Here is a 19,910-nt window from a genome sequence, read left to right on the forward strand (position 1 = left end):
GATGTCTTTCTGAAGGAAGTGCTCTATCTCAACCACAAGTTACTGTGCTTGGTAGTGTTTACTTAAATAGTGGGGAAGAATAATTTCTCCACTGGAGGAATTACTAGGTTAAATGCTATGGCCTGTGCTATACCAGAGGCCAGACTGCATGATTATAGTGTTCTCTTCTGGCCCTAAAATCTAAGAATCTATGAACATCACAAATAGTTGCCCTATTTATCCATATTCATGTTCTTTGAGCATTTAACCAGCCATCCCACATCTGCTGCTGCCAGAAGTGCTGACAGACCTGAGCTAGAAGAGTTAAGTTGTACAGCTAGCTTTACAGCCTGGCCAGCAGAAACCTCAATCCCTTTCTTCCAAGTCCTGCTGGAGGAGAGGACATATCCCAACTCTCCCCTCCACTGGCCTCAGGCAGAGGAAAACAAAGGTTGTCTTCAGTCAGATCTAATTCCTTATGGCTGTTGGAGGGTAAGGAAGATGTTTTCTGGTGCATCAATTTCCCAGGGCTGCTTGAATATGTGATTCCTTAACAGCCCAAGAGAAGGAAAAGTTGCCTTGTGCCAGGACACAACCTTTTCCTATAAACTTCCTATAAACCAGTGGACATGTTTCCCCTATACTGATTCTTTGGGGAGCAAGTCTGGTATGGCTGCTTTCCCCAGACATTAGGTTCCAGTGTTTCCTGAATGGGGACAGCCTCCCTTTCACTGAGTTCTTCTGCAGCAGGACATAGAGGTAACCTCTAGGTCTTGCAGAGGGGACCATTATGTCTTACCTCTACCTCTTTCCTTCAGAAGTCTATATAAGGTAAAGAAATGGAGTCCAGTCCTGCAGTGGGGAGGTGGAAAGTCAGTTAAAATAATAATCATATTCCGGTGCAGGTGTTTCCAAATATCAGGACCACTAAATATGAATCTCTTTTGAAAAATGGGCTATTTGGCTACCTCCTCCATACTTGCTACTGCAGTATCTGGAATGCATGTAATAGAATCATAGAAGTGTAGGGTTGGAAAGGACCTTGAGAGGTCATCTAGTCCAGCCCCGTGTGCTGAGGCAGGACCAAGCAAACTTAGACCAGCCTGGCAGGTATTTGTCTAGCCCATTCTTAAAAACCTCCAATGATGGGAATTCCACAACCTCTCTTGGAAGCCTATTCCAATGCTTAACAAGCCTTGTTGTTAGAAAGTTTTTCCAAATATCTAACCTAAATCTCTCTTGCTGCAGATTAAGCCCCATTACTTCTTATCCTAGCTTCGGTGGACACTGGGAATAATTGATCGCCATTCTCTTTATAACTGCCTTTACTATAGTTGAAAACCATCAGGTCCCCTCTCGGTCTTCTTTTCCTAAAACTAAATTAACATGTCCAGTTTTTTTAACCTTTCTTTGCAGGTCAGATTTTTAAAACCTTTTATCATTTTTTTTTTGCTCCCCTCTGGCCTCTCTCGTTCTTTATCTGGATTCACTACTCCAGGTGAGGCCTCAATGCATTTATAGATTCACTTCTTATTGCTTCTTATGTCCAAGGTGTAGCTCATTTTGTGCCTTAACTTTTCTGATTTTGTCCCTACATTTGTATGCTACTCTTTTCTACATATCCTTAGCAATTCATCCATGTTTCCATTTTTTGTAGCATTCCTTTTTGGTTTTTCAGGTCACTAAGCAGCTCTCACGAGTCTTCCTATTTTTCTTTTGCAACAAGATAGTTTGCTGTTGTGGCTTTAATATTGTCTCTTTGAGAAACTGCCACCTCTCCTGAACTGCTTTTTTCCTTATCTTTTCTTCCCATGGGGATTTTACCTACTCGTTCTCTGAGTTTGTTAATATCATTGAATATATCTCCATTTCCTGTGCTGTGTTGGAAAGAGACTTTGGTTGTACTCTCTTATCTTATTTAGCAAAGTTTCATGACAATCCCATTGGAAAAAATTATATGGAAAAGGCTAGTGAGCTAGAGAATATAGAAGGAAAAACACAGAAGGCCAAATTTCTTCCGAATTGGCCCATACACAGATTACATCAAATAATAGGTAGTTAGATTGGATTACAGCTCTGGTATCTACAACCTGCTCCAAAATGTTACAGTAAAAATATTAGAAATTAGGTAAGGGCATGGACCACATATATCTCTATTAATTTAAAATTGATTATTGGATTTGCTGTCTTAGAAGTCCTTTGTTATTGCATGACTTCACTGAAAAAACAAACCAGTAAATGTACAGTAAGGGCCTGATCCAACTCCCATTGACATCAGCAGGGGCTGGATTGATCTTTCTTGGAGATGAACTATATTATCAGAGTCAAAATCTTTACAGCTACAGACACACAAACTTCCAGGAGTTATGTATGTGGAAGGGCTGCAGGATCTTGGGGATTTGTTTTTTTGCAGGGGAGGTTATTTGTTTGTTTAAAATTATACAACCAATGTGATTCAATATACAATACATGGAGAAACATTACAACAACAAACACCTTTTATGGTGATAAAAGAAAATTGCCACTTGAAAAATCAGTGCAGAAACAATATTTATTTTCATTTACAAAATGTAAATAGTTTTTGTAGCCCTTAACAAAGCCATATATCAAAACAGTCATTGATATGTAATACAAATATGTAATATTGGCAGGACTGGAAATGCAAAATGTTGGCCTGTGTTTAAATCAAGACCAGTAAATCAGTAACTTGGTGCTTGTTGGGCAAGGGAAACAGTTGCCACATACAACATGATTCTTCTCCCATCAGATTTCTTTCTGGGCTTGAGGTTTAAACCCTTTTAAAGATTCTCTTGGCTTCAACTCCTTCATATATGTAAGTCTGAAAGAGATTAATGAAGAGGAAAAGACTCTCATCACTTACTGTTTCCATTGAAATTTATTTTACAGTTCCCATCAAGAGAGTGTTTATTATCCATCACAGGTTTACAACTTAAGGGCTCAGTCCAGTAACGACTACATCAGTAACTCTCACTCATGTGAGTAGTTCCATCAAAATCAAAGAGAAAGACCATAGATCAGGACTGTGGATTTTTAAAATCTTCAAACCTAGACGTGCACTCCCTTACTTAGGCCTGGTCTACACTAAGAAGTCAGCTTACCCCAGCTATGTTGCTCAGGCGTGTGAAAGATCCACAGCTCTGAGCAACCTAGGTAATGCCTCTCAGCATAGACAGTGCTAGATCGACAGAAGAATTCTTCTATCAACCTAGCTACTGCCTCTCAGAGAGGTAGATTACCTACACTGACAGGAGAACCCCTCCTCAGGGGCAGCAGGTTTGTATACTTTTTACCTGCCTTGTAAGCTGATACGTATTTTTTTAAATAATGTTAAAATGTACTGGAAACAGTAAGAGTTTAACAGTTTCCCTATATTGCAAAATGTGTGAGGGGGTGGGGGGATGAGAGCTGGGGGATGTGGGAGAGGGCTCAGGGCTAGGGCAGAGGGTTGGGATGTGGGGGGGATGAGGGTTCTGGGGTTTGGGTGTGGAAGGATTAGGGCTCTGGCTGGGGGTGAGGGCTCTGGGTTTGGGGTGTGGGAGGAGGCTCAGGGCTAGGCCAGAGGGTTGGGGTGTGGGGGGATTAGGGCTCTGGCTGTGGGTGAGGGTTCTGGGGTTTGGAAGGAGGCTCAGGGCTAGGCCAGAGGGTTGGGATGTGGGGGGATGAGGGCTGTAGCTGGGGGTGAGGGCTCTGGGGTTTGGGAGGGGCTCAGGGCTAGGGCAGGGGGTTGGGGTGCAGGGATGAGGGCTGCAGGGTGGGGCTGGGGATGAGAGGTTCACGGTGCAGGAGGGGGCTCAGGGCTGGAGTGCGGGGGCGGGTGAGGGCTCTCACTCAGGGTGTGGGCTCTGGGGTGGGGCAGGGCTGGGGATGAGGAGTTTGGGGCACAGGCAGGCTGCTCCGGGGCTGGGGCCAGAGAGGTGGACTCCACAGGCCTCCCAGCCCTCTCCCCCCAGGCAGCCCAGTCACCCGGCATCGGCACTGCACATGCTCCTAGGGGCCGGGCCCCTCTCAGGTCTAGGAAGCCCCCTGGCCTCCCCTGTGGTGGGTGCCAGGGGGGCGGGGAGGGCTGCCATCACATGTGCACCTCCTCCCTCTGCAGCCGCTGCCTCAGCCTGCTGCCGGTGCCGGTCCCTTTTGTAGCTGGCAGTGGACGGCAAGGGAGCACAGTACGGAGCAGCAGAGCAGCTGCCCAGGGTGCAGGCAGGGATGCTCCAGGGGAGGTGCACGGGGCAGCAGGTGCGGCTGGGGGAGAGACCTGGCCTCAAACATTGGTGGAGCCAGGCCCCGGGCCCTGAATTTGTTGGAGCAGGGGCACCACAGGCCCATAAAACTCACTACCCATGCCCATCCTGCTGGGGTAGGTAGCGTCTACACTGACGCATTACAGTGGCACAGCTTCTGCACTGCAGGTGTGCCCCTGTAGCGTTTCAAGTGTGGACAAGCCCTTAATCCAGGCATGAAGATTAAGGCTGGATCATTAAGGGAGGATGGAAGTTTTGTGGTTATGACACAAGAGTGGATCTCAAGATACCAGATTTCAATGTGACGCTCTGCCATAGATATCTTGTGTGATTTGGGATGTCATTTAATATAACTGTGCCTCAACTCCCCATCTCTAAAATATGGGAATAATATGCCTTTTCTACCTCACAAGGGCATGTGAAGACATATTCATTACCAGTTGTGAGGAACTCAGATCCTAATGTGAGAATGGCCTTATTAGAACCTAACAGATTCAGGACCTTTGGTCAGAATGAGCATGGACTCAGCGTTGGGCTCCTTTAGAGTTAGCTCAGGCTGCACTCAGATAATTGAAATGAATGCAAGTGGGTAGGAAAACAGAAAGATTAGAGTACGTCAAAAAAGTTCAATATTTGAAATTCAATGATTTTTTGAATTTCAAAATTTCAAATTTTTAATAAAAAATAGGAGTTTTAAAAAATAAATTAATGATACTTCCCAGTTTCATGCAGTTTTAAGAGAGGGCTCAGATCTTTATAGTTTGATGCTGTGCATAAAGGAAAAAAATTGACTTAACTCACCTGAATTAATTCATCTCCTACGATTTCTCTGAATGCTTTGAGCTCTTTCCCATTATCTTTCCGGTTGAATTTTCCCACAAGCTTATTTTCTTCCAGATTCCAAGTACCCTACAGTGTAAAAATAAAAAAAATCCAAGGAATTCATGATAATGTTGATCTTGTATATGTATTCTTTGGCTGTTAAAAAGGCACCAAAGAGGTAAAGCAATGAATATCAGGTTTTTGCAAAATGGCCGGTACAGTAAAGGAGTTTTACCCCCTCCACAACAACCAAAGCACTTCTAGTTTTGATTATATATATAAAGTTTATAAACACATACACACACACACATATATATAAGCATTCTTTTAGTTTGTCACTTTGATCATGTAACCCCTGTCTTTGCATCCCTACACTGACTCCCCCTTCTCCTTTATATCAAATATAGCTGCTTATCTTCACTTGCAAGGCCCTTCACAGTCAATGTCCACCTTATATATCATCTCTTATTCACCATTGAGTGGTCTGTGCTAACCTCTGATCAGCCCATGATGCCAGCCTCCACTGCCCACTTGTTAAATTTCCAGATAAACACTTGCATGCTTTCCCCCAGGCTATCCCACATGCTTGGGACTTGCGCCCCATAAACCACTACAAAGCTGCTTCATTATCCACCTTCAAATCCCTACTCAAAATTGTTTTACCATGATGCATAGATAAAGCTTGACAACAGTCAGGCTGCTAGTGTGCTCAGACCACTGCCTATCATGCAGACCAATATTGTCTCATTGTTTTCTTGTATTCCCCCACCTCTCTGTATCCATCTGTTGTCTCTTGTATTATAGTTAGAATGTAAGCCTCTTTTGGGGTAGGGAACATCTTTTTGTTCTGTGTTTGTATAGCCTCTAGCACAATGGGGCCCTGGTCCAGGACTAAGGCTCCTAGCTGCTACAGTAATACAAATAATAATAATAAATATTATAATATGTATTGGGTGATTACAGTTCTCCTTCCCACAGAACTCAGGGGCCATATGCATAATTAAATTAATACATTAATCTGCTACTTTCTCTGACATAGAAAGAATAGTCCCTCACAAATAACCAATCCCATTTCATTCTCTATCACAACCTACTATGGACTCTGACCCTCCCTACTTCTCAGACAAATGTCTGTGAGAGACAGTGGGTGTTTCATTGCACTCAAAAAGCCAAAAGACCCTTGCTTCACCAGACCAGCTCAGTAATGAATTGCAGAATTAGGGGCCCTGTAAGAAGGCTCTGCCTATAAACTTATCATGTTTAAAGATAGGGGGTGAAATCCTGGCTCAATTAGAGTCAATGACAAAACTCTCTTTGACTTCAGTGGTACCAGCATTTCTCCTAGAGCCTTTTTAATCAATCCCTCTAACTGATTTCAGCTGCCATTGTGGTTCATGTGGTAGAAGATTGTCTCTCAGGTAGCCAGTCCGATGTCACATTGAATTTCCTACAGTAATGTCAACACTTGGACATTGCTCAGGCAAACATGAAACCAGTGCAACTGCTAAAGGGCAAGTGTAATACAGTCCTGTTAGCTCATACCACATTGATATTCTTGATCGTTGTAAGGGATTTGATTTTTATGTAAAGCAAGTGAATAAATGTTTCATTGCTCTGGCCTTATGCTTAAAAAGACAGAATCTGCTCTCTGCTACATGGGTTCACATTCCTAGACAGAGTAAAATTTAAAATAAAATCAGAAAGATGAATAAAACATCCCAGCAATAACTTTATTAAATACAGGCTGATCATATAAAAGTGGATTTCTTACACTGAGCTCAGTTCCATCAGCCAGGGTGTATTCAAAATTGACACCCAGCGTGAATATTATTTCTATGGTTCGAAAAGTACTTGATTCCTTGACAGTGAATTTGTTTCCCTCCTGCTGAATAGCGATTTTCAGGTTGTCATGGGCTCCTAGCTTTCTCTTCATTATATTAATACCTAGAAAAACAATTGGACATCAAGCAACTTAAATTGCAGTATCAGGTTTGTATATTTTCCAATGACCTTTTTTGGGCAAGTGAATTTAATAAATTATGGGCCTTACTGGAGCTCTTTGGTCCAGGTTCTTCACCTTCATCTTTCACTTTGCGTAGCCATTTTCACCTGTGCAAAGTTGATGCAAGACACTGCCAAGGGAATGGTTGCATTTCCTACCCACTTTGCGGAGGTTTAAATGACTACATAGGGTGCAAGGCAGTGGCAAATCAGCTCCTTTGTTGGACTGGTCATGCGTGCAGAACTTAATTTCTCTTTTTCTTTTTCTGTTTTATTTCCAGGTGCCTAATCTTTCAGTATGGTGCCTTGTGTTTGTGGGTGCACTTTGACTGAACCAAACTCATTTTCCCCATTGATGATTTAGTCCTGTGGCTGAAAAGGTAGGAAAATTCCCTATCTCCCCTTCCCCCCACCCCAAGCAATTAAACTAATCAGAAATTAATTAAATATCACAAGACATAAATGATTGCTTAGCTATATATTGTCTTCCCTGTTTCTAAAACTGCACATGAAAATTCCTCTTCACCCTTCCAGACATTGAAGCCCATCAGCCATAATAGGGGACATTCTCAAAAGCAGTTTCTAAAATGGGGTCCCTAGTTTTAGACACCTAAATTACACCTCTGTACCAGTTGGCATGTTGCCTGCAGAACTTTACATTTCAATGAATATTTCTGCAGTAATCTACCTTGCTCTCTTTCTGAACTTTATGGAAAAGTGCTATAGAATTTAATAGGGACGGAACCAAATGCAGTCTATAGGAAATAAATAGGTTCTCTAGAAATAAGTCTAAAACCTGTATATTAAGAGAGAATGATCTTTCTATGTATTTTTAAACCCAACTTATCAAATGTAATAGAAAATCATATTCATGTTATAGAATTATACAGAAAGATTATCATTCTTTTAAATTCTATAGGACTTTTCCATAAGGAGAAAAAAAATTCAGTGAAATGGGAAAATTTTTCTCAGTTATGCCAGCATAAATCAGGAGTAGTTCCACTGGCATTAAGAGAGTTACTCCAGAGATCAGAATCTGCCCCAATATCTTGATGCTGTCTCTTTCTACAGTGGGGAAAAAAAAGATTATTCTGGAAGAAAATATGAAGTGGTCAGCAGAGAGGCAGTTAACAGGAGGAGGATCAAGGACAGCACTAGCATTCAGTGATTGCTCTTAGACAATAATGAGGAACTGGAAAAGTAAAAGCTTACCCATCTGCTCCATGAACTTTTCATAGTTTTCACTTCTGTCTACCTTCCAGTTGCCATCAAATGCCATTTTTCTGACTGAAGCAGGAGTTTCTTTGAGACAGCTTCTAGTCAACCTGAGATGCAGCTCAGCTTTAAAAAGGGAATTTATGATCTGTCTTATCTTTGCAGGATGATGTGGCTGGCTAAAGCTCAGCTCATCATGTGACCTCTTCAAGGTCAAGTGACTGGATATTCAAGTGACCTGTCTTTTCGCCCCACCTTGTCAAACTATGAAATACTTGAATATTCTGTTTTAAAAGATATAATAGTTACTGTGTTCATGTTATATGTGACATTACAATGATGGTGAAAAGCAGTAATTCACTGAAGTTACTCTACTGCTCAGGTGAATAGTGCCAGCTGGCTGAGTGTTAGCTCCAGGACTTGCTAGATTGGACTTTGGCTGATACATTGCGTGATTGATTGCTCCCTACACATAGAATTATAACAGTGCTATATGTCATTGCAATAGTTTGAGCTCGTCTACCTTTGCAGACTGCAAGACAGAAGGTAAGTTTTCATTAAAAGTGTAACTTCAAAATCAATTAAGATAATTCTTTGGATTGTTATACCAGATAATGTAGAATGGCTTTTTACTCCAGTCAGTTTCAGTGTATTTATTCAGCTAACGTACCAGAGAAGCAAAATAAAGTAGCAGAGCTAACATGTCCCTTCTTCTACCCTAAAAAATAAAATGTGAAACACTCTGAGTAAAGAAATACAGAGTATGGAGCAAAATTGCATAGTCATATATATATATATATATATATAAGGGGTGGGGGTGGGGGAGCTGCCTTAACATCAACATTTAAGTCTCTATAGTAATGTCTAAATGCAGGTTAACATTACATAGCACTTATGGAAAAGTTCTAAACAAATTAGCAAAAAGCAAACTTTGCATACACACAAAAAAAAGCAGGCAATTTTTTTTTTGGTGGTTAAAATATCAGACATTAAACATCATTTCTAGCACTGAGCACTGCATCCCTTTTGCATTAAGGGCAAAATTAAAACTGTGTCTTGCCCTGAATAAGGTGCAGTGTGCAACCCTGGAGAGGAAGTGTGACTTGGAGAGTGACAATTCCTTCCCTGCCCATCCTGTTTGCTCAGGAGCTGGGGGTGGGTGGTGGTGGTGGGGAGGGAAGTAATCTACTGGGTCTTAGCAGATAGAGATCACTTTTCCCCATGTCGGCTCTGTTGTGCTGCCTGGAGCACTGGGGTTAGAGGCTTACTGTGCGCTGTGTCTACAAGGCATAATCAAGCCCTCTGTGATGAATTACTCTTCTTTTGCAAGCAGATATAGTAATTCTCTTTTTTATTACACTGGAATTTTCCTTTGACCTCCAAAATTATCAGTCTCCCTATATATCAGATACTATAGGTTAAGTTTATAGATGCTTTGTGTCTGATTATAGTTCATAGCCGTTTACTGATGGTTAATAAATTATTCACTTTATTTTCTTCATGGTTTTTTCAGTGGTGAGTCTATTGCAGGAGCAGGCAAACTTTTTGGCCTGAGGGCTGAATCGGATTTCCAGAATTGTATGGAGGGACATAGAGGAGGCTGTGTCTCTCTAAACAGCCAGGCGTGGCCCGGCCCCTGCCTCCTATCCGACTCCCCTACTTCTCGCCCCTTGACGGCTCCCCCGGGACTTCTGCCCCATCCAACCTCCTGTCCTCTGTCTCCTGACAGCCCCCTGGGACACCTGCCCCATCCACCACGCCCTTTTCTCTGTCCCCTGATCACCCCCAGACCTCCCACCCCAACTGCCTCCTGCTGCCCCATCCAACCCCCCCATTCCTCACTGCTCCCCACCGAGACCCCTGCCCCATCCAACCCCCCCGTTCCCCGTCCTCTGACCACCCTGACTCCTATCCACACCCCCGACCCCTGACCACAGGCCCCGAACTCCCCTGCCATCTATCCACCACCAGCCCCCACCCCCTTACCACGCTGCCTGGAGCACCGGTGGCTGGCGGCACTACAGCCACACTGCCCAGAGCACTGGGTCAGGCCGCGGCTCTGCAACTACGCTGCCTGGCCGCCCAGAGTATTGCGCTGGCAGCACAGCGTGCTGAGGCTGCGGGGGAGGGGGAACAGCATGGGAGGGGCCAGGGCCTAACCTCAAGGGCCAGGAGCTCAGGGGCCGGGCAGGAGGGTCTCGCGGGCTGGATGTGGCCTGCGGGCCATAGTTTGCCCACCTCTGGTCTATTGCCACTGGCCTCATGCAACTTCTGAACAATGTATTTTTCCTATTCAATCCAATAAAATAGAAAGCCTTTGCAATGCTGCTTCTGCAACCTTAAATTCAAGTCCAACATAATACCTAACACTCCTAACACTTTACAGCTGTAGAAAATTAGCTGCCTATGCTCCTCTATTGTCAGCAACTAGCAAAATTGAAAATGTTCCATGGAAACAGTGGAAAGAGACCTTTAATTTACATTTACATTTACATTTACGTTGTAAATTTACATTGTTTGGAAGCATATGATGTCCAGCAAATAGGCATACTATTCGCTTTTCTTTGGAGCATTCTGAGAGAGGCAACCTACTTCTTGGTTTTACCCTGCTTTGTTTGTGAAAAGCTATCCACTGATTTCACAGTGTCCCAATCTCTCAGGGAAGTGAACTATGAAACTAAAACAAACAAAAAAAATGTTTTGCCTTTTAGTGCTCCTTTGTGCTGGACAAAGATGGCCTCCTGCACTTTTAAAAGGTTTTATAATACTTATTTTTTTCACATCAGAGGTATCGGTCAGGTTCTCTCTTTTCCTTTTCTTGTTGTAAGGAGTTGCTGGTATCTTTGGAGGACCTAAATATTGATGTCACATGAGGCTGTAATTTGAGCTGCATCTAATGGGATTTCACTTTGGCAAAAGCCTGCTCAACTCAGATCACTGAGCACTCGACAGAATTGCTCGAGGGCTACCCTACTGAATTTGCCTCAATCCCCTTTCAAAACTTCTCCTCTTTCTCAAGTAGCCACTGGAAAAAATCTATTTCAGGAAATACTGAGCTGAGCATGATAAAGATCATGCCATTGTTCAGTTTTTGCTTAAATACATTATTACTGCTTGACTGCCCTACCTCATTATTATTAACACCACTCACTCTGTAAAGTATCGCCTTAAACTATTCCTACTGACAAAAGGACTCTGAGTAGTGGTGGGCCAGGAAGGGTTTCTCTATCCAGCTTATTCCAATAATTCTTCCGAACATTTAAAGAAAATTACTTCTGTGTTCAGGGGGCTTCCAGGTGTTAACTAAAAGGAGTCCTGGATTCACCAAAACTTCTGTGTACCCAGATAGTCTCTTCCACCCAACAGCTCCCACTCCTGGGTAAATCTTCCTTCACACACTCATCTCACAGTTGGGCTCTTGTCTTTTTTCCATTCATGGGTCTTTAGTCTTTCTCCCAGGTCAGGCTGACCAGCCAGCTCAAGTCCACTTGCCATGTGGGCAGTTGTCATCTGTATTCTGTACTCTCCATTACAATTTGTTGCTTTGGCTCTACCTCATTTCTCCATGCTGACCTCTTTTCCTGGGGAATCTGAACCCCAAGAATGCTGCTTTAATCTGCCTCTGAAGATCTGGCAGACAAATGGGAAGATCTGCCATAGGACCTGTATTTGTGATCATAGAATATCAGGGTTGGAAGGGACCTCAGGAGGTCATCTAGTCCAACCCCCTGCTCAAAGCAGGACCAATCCCCAATTTTTGCCAGATCCCTAAATGGCCCCCTCAAGAATTGAACTCACAACCCTGGGTTTAGCAGGCCAGTGCTCAAACCACCAAGCTATCCCTCCCCCTGATGTTCAGCAACACGTGGGAGAGACACAAATGGGGGCACCAGCTAAAGGGAGGGTACGTGACCTCTTCACATGACTCCTACCCGCCCTGAGCTCTCCCCATCCCCTCCTCTCCCCATCCCACGTTACCTGGCAGGGTGGGGGGGCTCTGTCTTGCTGTGCTGCACCGGGCAGCGTCCCCCTCCAAGGCAGCGTGGCTGGAGGTTGCCTGGGAGAATGCAGCCGCTGCGCTGCACCGGGCAGACTCTGGCCCTGCCTTTTCCCTTCTGGCTCTGACCGTGGTGGTTGCTGGCCCCTTGCCCTCCAGCATTTGGGGTGGAGCATGGGACCCTTCTGGGCCCCCACACACGTTGCCACATAGACATTCATTGTCCCTCTGAGGACTAGTGGTCTTTTAACGATAGAACATGCTGTACTTTTCCACCCTCACAATTCACCTGTGCAGTTTAAGAATATTCATACAGTAAAATCTGATCTTGATTTTCTCACAGGTAAAAATTATACCAGCTTTATTCATCTTAAAATCTTTTCTGCCATGGCTCTTGTAATAAACGCTGGTTTTCGTTTGTTTGTTTTTTCCCCAACGAGACCTCGACCTGGCCTTTCTAATTATGCCTGTAGTCATTTTTTTCCCCGTGACTGAGGTGTTGTGCATGCTTTTGTTTCACATGCCTTTTTTCCTCATCTAAGAGGTTGCCTGTACAATTTTTGATATTACAGTTTTGCATGTGAAAACTGTGTCTTCAGTTTCTGAGGATACTATTGAAAAATCTGTCCCTTAGCAGTGCTCATGACATGACATTGTGTAGCATGGAGTCCTACCTGGTTAAATTTGAGGCTTCTGGGTGACGCCTCATCTCCAATCTGTATCAGTTTTAAAGTGCAGAAAATAGACTACACAACATTTTAACGTTGAAGTTTGATCTGTATTGCCAGGTACTGACCTCTAATTGAGGTGGGTGGAAAGAAATAATTAACCAGCACAGCCATCTAATCATGATAATCACTGATAATCAAGAACACATCACATAAAGCTGTACTATGGAAATTGAATGACATTCCAAAGATCAGGGGGACACGCATATGTTTACAAGAGCTGACATTCTGCTAATTCCCCTGATGGGCATGCGGCATCCCTCTCCTTCTTGCCTTGTCAGTCCTATAATTTGCCACCATAGCAGAACCCAAGCTACACAGAGAAAGTTAAGGGTGTCAGACCAAGATCTTTAATGCCGCTTTTCTAGCAAGTGGATTCTAAGAACCTATGACAATTAGAGCTACTTGGATAAACTGATGGCTGAGGACTTGCTTGGGGGTTAAACACCAGGTTCCTTCTACTGTTAAACTGGCTGGTTCTTCTGGATGTTATTCCCTTTTAGGTAGATGTTCAAGAGGAGATGGACACCTAAGTCATTTAAGTGCTTCTGGAAAAATCCCACTTTTAATTTCTGTCTAGGAATTTATACTGCATCTTTATTTCTATGGGAGATTTGGCTATTCTTACCCAGATAGTCCATTCCCCTGGTATCCATGTTTTGTCTGAAAGGCTCTAGGTTACTTCTTGTCCACCTACCATCTTACTTCATGAATCAAAATTAAAATTCCTGAGATGTGTTCTTACAGCACACATATAGATTTAAGAGGTGGACACAGAAGTTGGTCACTGTGAACACAGTGAGGATAAGTTCTGAAATTAAAATCCTTTGACCCACCAGAGCATCCAGAAACTGTCACTACCTTATCAGCTTATCACTACCTTTGGAAGGAAAAGACTGGCTGGTCAAAACTTAGCATTTCCCTTCCGTGGGGATTCTGAATTTTTTTTAAAAAAGTTCCATTTTGGAACTAAAAGTAGAAATTTCCCACAAAGGGAAATTCCCCAAAAAATTCATTTTGAAAAAAAAATTCAAAATGTTTAGTTTCCAAAGGTTCAAAGTGAAATTCTGAAAAAAATTAGAAATGTTAAAAACTTAGAAGCCCTGGGACCCCTGGCTGAGTCAGGAGCAAAGACTCCCAAATTCAGCAGACTTAAATAGGTTTCTCCTGTACAACTTTATATAGTAGCATGAGCCTACAGCCCTACCATGTACATTCTCCCAATGAAGTAAATTAAGCTCATCCTGTTGGGACATTATATCTCTGTTCATTCCCAGCAGATATTCTATACTCTTCTGTACCTATATATAACAGTCACATCTTATATTTCTTATTAGATGCCTATAAAATTTAATCTAGCCAAATAATCCATACATAGGGCATTGTACTTGGAAGTTTGTTGTTCAGTTAAAACTAAACTAAACATTCAGGGTTGCACATTACTAGTTATAGGTAAAGGAGAAATATCCATCCAGTACCCATAATAACCTTTTGATATTGCATCTAAGCACTGACATTTCATGGGAGCACTTTACTGGTAGCACGTTAGATTGCAAGATAGTGGTTAGATTAGCCATATGTAACATGGAGGTTTTTAAAGAAAGTGCCTTGTCTTCTTTCATATCCGTTAGGAACACACTCAACTAATTCGTTCATTGAAAAAAAAAAACAGACTAAACTGAACACCCTGCCACCCTTCCCTCTTTTCTTCCCATCAGCAGTACACTTTCATAAGGACTGTAGAATTGGGCCTGACTGGACTGGGCAGGAGCAAACGTGCATTGCAAGAATTAGGAGCAATTCTCGGTTGAAAAGAGCGATATGTTTGATGAATGTACAGGTCTTTTGCATTGATAATGTAGGACATATTTTCCCCTTGTGTTGAGAAGAATTTCCATAGTTTTCAGGCTGTGACCCTATACAACAATTCTGTAAATTATCTTCTACATTGCTATTATTCCTGCACATGACTTATAAAAGTACTCTTCAGAGGGAAAAGGTAATGTTTTCCCTCTACTTATAGTATCAAAATAGCAAATGTGAAAGCTTTTACTTTTCAACTTCCATTGGCAGTATCAATGCTAATAAGTTATACCTGGTTTCCTAAAAACAATATTTTCTGCTTTCATAGGGTTCTTTTTTTCCAGAGCCACTTCAAAAGTGCTTGTTTCAAATTTGATTTGTTAAGAAGCATAACCCAGGTGAGTGGGGATAATGAGAACATCCTTCTAGCAATCATCTACTCAACCTGATGTGATTTATTCCCTCCAATACTGTAGGTGAGCTAGACAGGAATGACCAAGAGAAGCTAATCAGAGCAACTGATAGTGGTATCACAGGGCTTGACTCCCATCTTTTCTGTTGGTTCCTCAGCAGGGCTTGGATCTTTCCCTGCTGTTTGTCGGTTCCCTTCTGCAGGGGTGGCGACTCTGAGGTCTAGCGTGGGAAGGTATAAGTATAACAAGATAGTAAGATAAAAGACTTACTGGGGGTTCCAGGCCCCCAGAAGGGGCAGGGCCTCAGGCAGAAGGTGCGGGGCTGGGGGTCAGCCTCCCCCAGCCAGCCCTCCCATGCTATCTGGCCTGTACTGCCTGGGGCTCCGGCGGTGATTTAAAGGGCCCACGGCTCCAGCCACTGCCCTTTTAAATCGCCGGGCCCCAGGGCAACGGACCCTTCCCCCCGGAATGGGCAGCCTTGGCTGGGGGGTGGGCAACAGTGTTAAAGTGCTGCCGTGGCAGCACTTTAACATGGGCTGTGTACAGGCCGGTACTGGTGGCCACTTCTTACTGGTATGCCGTACTGGCCCATACCGACCCACATTCACCACTGTATAAGTGCCCTCTGCAGAAAAGGCCTCCACATACTGCGGCTCCATTATTTCATTCCCTTTTTCTCTGTTGTGGCCTTCCACTTTCTCCATGTATCAGGGATGACCACTTTATATGTGGCCCTTCGCAGTCTACCACAGTCTCTTGCATTCCCCTTTTATCAGTTGTAATCACCTGCAGTCTTTCACCCTCCTCTTTTATTGAGGTAATCGTGTGCCTACGTTCTCCACCATGTTGTGACAGGATGCGCGACTCAGTGCTAGGATGATGCCTCCTCCCAGCCGCTCTGGGGAATTAGCTTCATGAGGTCAACACCCCTTCCCACAGTTGCATGCCATCTCTCCACCTCTCTCTCTCTCTCTCTGTGGGTCTGCAGCCCCTCTCTTGCTCCAGGAGCTCCTGGTTCCCCTCTGTCTGACTCAGCCCTCTGGCCAGGTCACTCAGGATGTTTCCCCCTTCTGGGGTATTGAGGTCCCCTCTTAACAATGGGCTCGGGCAGTTTTCCCATTCACTGCCCAGCTGGTGCCACTTCCCCAGTGCCTGGCAGGGGAACCCAGGTCCACCCTCTAGTCCACGTTCTGGCTCAGGGATCCGCTAGTCAATAGCCAAAGTCTTCCCCCTTACTGCCTTTCCCTGGGTTCTTTCCTTACCTCCTGGCTCCCCCCCAACCCAGGTTTTCCAGCTTCACGACTCCCTCCTCCCACAGAGGAACTGCAGCCTATTTCCCAGCAGCCAGGAAAGGCAGAAGCTCCCTAAAAATGTGTGTGTGGGGGACCACTGGCATGCAAACCATGGCCCCACCCCCAATGCTAGCCCTTCTCTCTGAGCTCCCACCCCTGGGCTGCCCCTTCCCCTGAGGCCCAGCCCCCTGCCACCTCTTACCCTCAAGGACGCCCCCCCATTTGCTCCTCTCCACCCCCTTCCCCATCACTGCCCCTAAGGCTGGTAAAAAGTAGGAGGGCATAACACTCCCACTTTAAAAAGTAATGGGGCTATGATCCCCTGGCTCACCCTGTTCTAGCACCCCTGCCAGCAACCCCCTTCTGCTCCCAGCTCCTCAGCTTTATCCAGGCCACTTCTTTTCCTGCCCAGCTGAGCCTTTTCTCTAATTAATCCCTGCTCCCTAGCTCTTCATTCAGGTGTAGCCTGGGCAGTCAACTGGCCCACCAAGCCACCTTAACCCTTTTGGGCCTTGTGTGGGGTGGACATGCTATCACTGTGGGCTCAAGTGAAAGGGGTCTGCTAACTGAAAAGGCAAAATTTGTGTGAAATTTCTAGTTTTGGGAAACTTTGTGATTCTTCTTCTTCTCCCCTTATATGCAAAGGTAAATTTGTGTGTAATTCTCTCTGGAGCTTGTCAACACAGCTCTTGAATGGGCTGTAAGTGTATTATGATTTGCTCCTTCTCTTCTGGCTCCCAGAGGTCAGCCTTTACAGCTCAACCGTAGGAGCAGCAGCATTGACAATAGCACATACTGACACATACAAAGTATTTCACTTAGTCTCACATTGTGTAAATTGTAACCACTAGTTGGTAGTTGATTAGGGAAAGGAGACTCGCTCTTCCATCCCATCTGGTGTCTATAACTCACAAAAGCTTCTGCTGTTCATAACATCAGTACTGACTCAGGAGAAAAAATATAGTAACTGTTTGGAACATGGAATTTTTATCCCGCAGGAAATTTTGAAATTAGAGTTCATTCCAAAACAGAAGGGAAGTTTAATATATTAAACCATCTCAAACAATGGAAAATTCTGAAAAGTTTTGAATCAGAAATGTTGAAATGAAAAACTTTTACATCTTTGATCAACACAAAAATGGTCATTCTGAATCCACATTTTGACATCAAATGCCAGAGTTTCCTTTTGAAAGGTCAGTTCAACAACATTTTTTTTTTTGACATGTCTCACCAGAAGAAATTTTTCCTCAGAATTGGTATTTTCCCAATGAAAAACTTTGGCTTCAACAAAATCATGTGTTCTGGTGGGAAAACTTTCAACATGAAAAATTGTAAACATGTAATAATTGTAACTAGAAAATGTATGCATATTTGGGCCAGGTTTCCAGCAAATTATTTGAGTTTTTGATTTTTAATACTGTACAAAGCCTATAGCAACTCTGATGTTGGGAAGTAACAAATGATGATTTTACTAGGAAGAGTCCCTCACCTCCCCTTCTTCCTGGTTTCCCCCCACAGAATTACTGGACCACATGTATTTATAGTGCGACATACCAGGAAGTAAGGTAGGTGGTAAGAAAGACAATCATGCTTACATATCAGTCACTGATCATCCATAACGCTCAGCAATAATAGAGGATATAACATGTTTAGGACCAGGTTTTCCTCAGGTTTGTGTGTGCACATATAGGTACAGTTGCTTAATTTGTATGTGCAAACTGAGATGTTATAGGCATAGGGTGGTACTTTCAAAAGTGTTGGTCTAACTCTATACCCGTTAAAATCAATAGTTAAAGTCTTGTTGAAGTCAATGGGAACAGAGTTAAGGCAACTGAGGTCTTTTGAATAGCAGATCCTAATGTTATTAATGGCTGATTCAAAGTATGGCAGAAAATGGTTAATATATAGCACTAAACTGTTACAAAAATTATTAAAACATGTAGAGATTTTAATAAACTGAGATGTTAAAGCACTGAACTCTACTGGATGGAACCAGAACTGCTGAGTCATATTGCTAATATTTAAAGGTGCTTCTTCTTTGATAAGTGGCAGGGGACTCCCACTATCACTGTATGTGGCCATGGTGTGTCACATAGTGATGACTGTGAAGTTCCCAAAGGTATGCTGCAGTTCAACACCCGTGGCAGGCCTGTGTCAGCTGACTCAGGCTCATAGGGCTCAGGCTACAGGGCTGTAGACACTTATGCCCTGGGACCCTCCCTCCTCATGGAGTTCCAGCGCCCGAGCATCTACACCTCAATTAAACAGCCCGTAGCCCAAGCCTCATGAGTAAGGCTAAGTTTTTGTCACGGATATTTTTACTAAAAGTCATGGACAGGTTCAGGGAAATAAACAAAAATTTACGGCAGCCCATAACGTGTCCCTGACTTTCACTAAAAATATCCCTGATAAAAAGGGGTAGGTGGGTTCAGCACTCACTGCTGCTGGGGCTCCCAGGCCCCCCACCGATGCCTGGGAACTCTGGGGTCCCCCTGTCCCTGGGGCTGGGCTGCTGTGGGGTCCCCTCGACTCAGGCAGCTGGTAGCTACAGGGTCGCCCAGTTGCTGGCCATGGCTGTAGCCGGGCAGATGCGGGAGGGTCCATCGGCTGCCCACTGCAGCTCTGCACGGTCCCTCCAACCTGCCTTTCACGGCTGGGCAGCTGCAGTTCCACCAGCCCCCCGCCGTGGCTGGCCAGCTGCAGAGTCCGCCAGCCGCCAGCTGCAGCTGGGCAGCAGCGGGGTCCCCCCACCGGGTTGGGAGCTGGGAGGTGCGAGGGCAGGGCTGGCTGGGAGCTCCAGCCCCAGGGCAGAAAATGTCACGGAGGTCAGTGGAAGTTACAGAGTCCGTGAGATAATCATAGCCTTATCCGTCAGCCCACGTCAGCTGACGTGAGCCAGCTGTGGATGTGTAGACATAACCTAAGTGGCTGTGCACTTATTAGAATATAGTTACATGGTTTTAAAGTGCACATGCAAATGGGGGTTAGCTTAAGCAAATAGGCAATGGTGTGCCACGGTTGTGTGCAGACTCAGAAAATCTGGTACTTAATGACTCTATTTGGAGTGGCTGCTGCTTGCATGCATGCTCACCTGTTTTGCCTAGAGCTGCAAAACTCCTAGAGCCAGAAATGCTGCTGCTCAAAACCTAACAAGGCAAAGAATAAGAAGTGCTGAGAGGCCTGTTGGTTTAAATCAGCAGCCAGGATCAGCAGTCTGCACAAGATTATGCTGTCAGATCAAAGTGTATTTACCCTTTTTTAAAAAACTCACCAGATTAAACTCTTGTAACCTCCGTTATATGACTTGCCCTTTGGGGGCTAATTTTATTCACACAGCACCTTTTAAAGCAGCTGTATTTGCCAAGCCTACTTTTCTGAAAAATCAGACAGTTTGTGACAGG

The 19,910-nt window shown here is 44.1% G+C and overlaps 1 protein-coding gene across 1 annotated transcript; it reads right to left on the reverse strand.

The window, feature by feature from the left end:
* Positions 1-2,574: 2,574 nt before the first annotated feature.
* On the reverse strand, positions 2,575-8,448 carry FABP2 (fatty acid binding protein 2). Its single transcript, XM_038398519.1, has 4 exons — positions 8,274-8,448; positions 6,832-7,004; positions 5,040-5,147; positions 2,575-2,818 (listed from the first exon to the last, which is right to left on the reverse strand). Exons 1-4 carry the CDS (start codon positions 8,338-8,340, stop codon positions 2,768-2,770), a joined length of 399 nt encoding a protein of 132 aa, XP_038254447.1. The 5' UTR covers positions 8,341-8,448; the 3' UTR covers positions 2,575-2,767.
* Positions 8,449-19,910: the final 11,462 nt, after the last annotated feature.

The sequence above is a fragment of the Dermochelys coriacea genome, chromosome 4, assembly GCF_009764565.3.
Source record: "Dermochelys coriacea isolate rDerCor1 chromosome 4, rDerCor1.pri.v4, whole genome shotgun sequence".
In the NCBI taxonomy this organism is placed as follows: Eukaryota; Metazoa; Chordata; order Testudines; family Dermochelyidae; genus Dermochelys; species Dermochelys coriacea.

What these genes read in the sequence shown, in the direction of transcription:
- FABP2 (XM_038398519.1), bottom strand. Translation starts at nt 8,340, where the DNA reads ATGGCATTTGATGGCAACTGGAAGGTAGACAGAAGTGAAAACTATGAA. An exon ending in AAAGTTCATGGAGCAGATGG is followed by an intron (nt 7,005 to 8,273) that starts GTAAGCTTTTAC and finishes TTGTTTTTCTAG; the next exon opens with GTATTAATATAATGAAGAGA. An exon ending in CTGATGGAACTGAGCTCAGT is followed by an intron (nt 5,148 to 6,831) that starts GTAAGAAATCCA and finishes TTTACACTGTAG; the next exon opens with GGTACTTGGAATCTGGAAGA.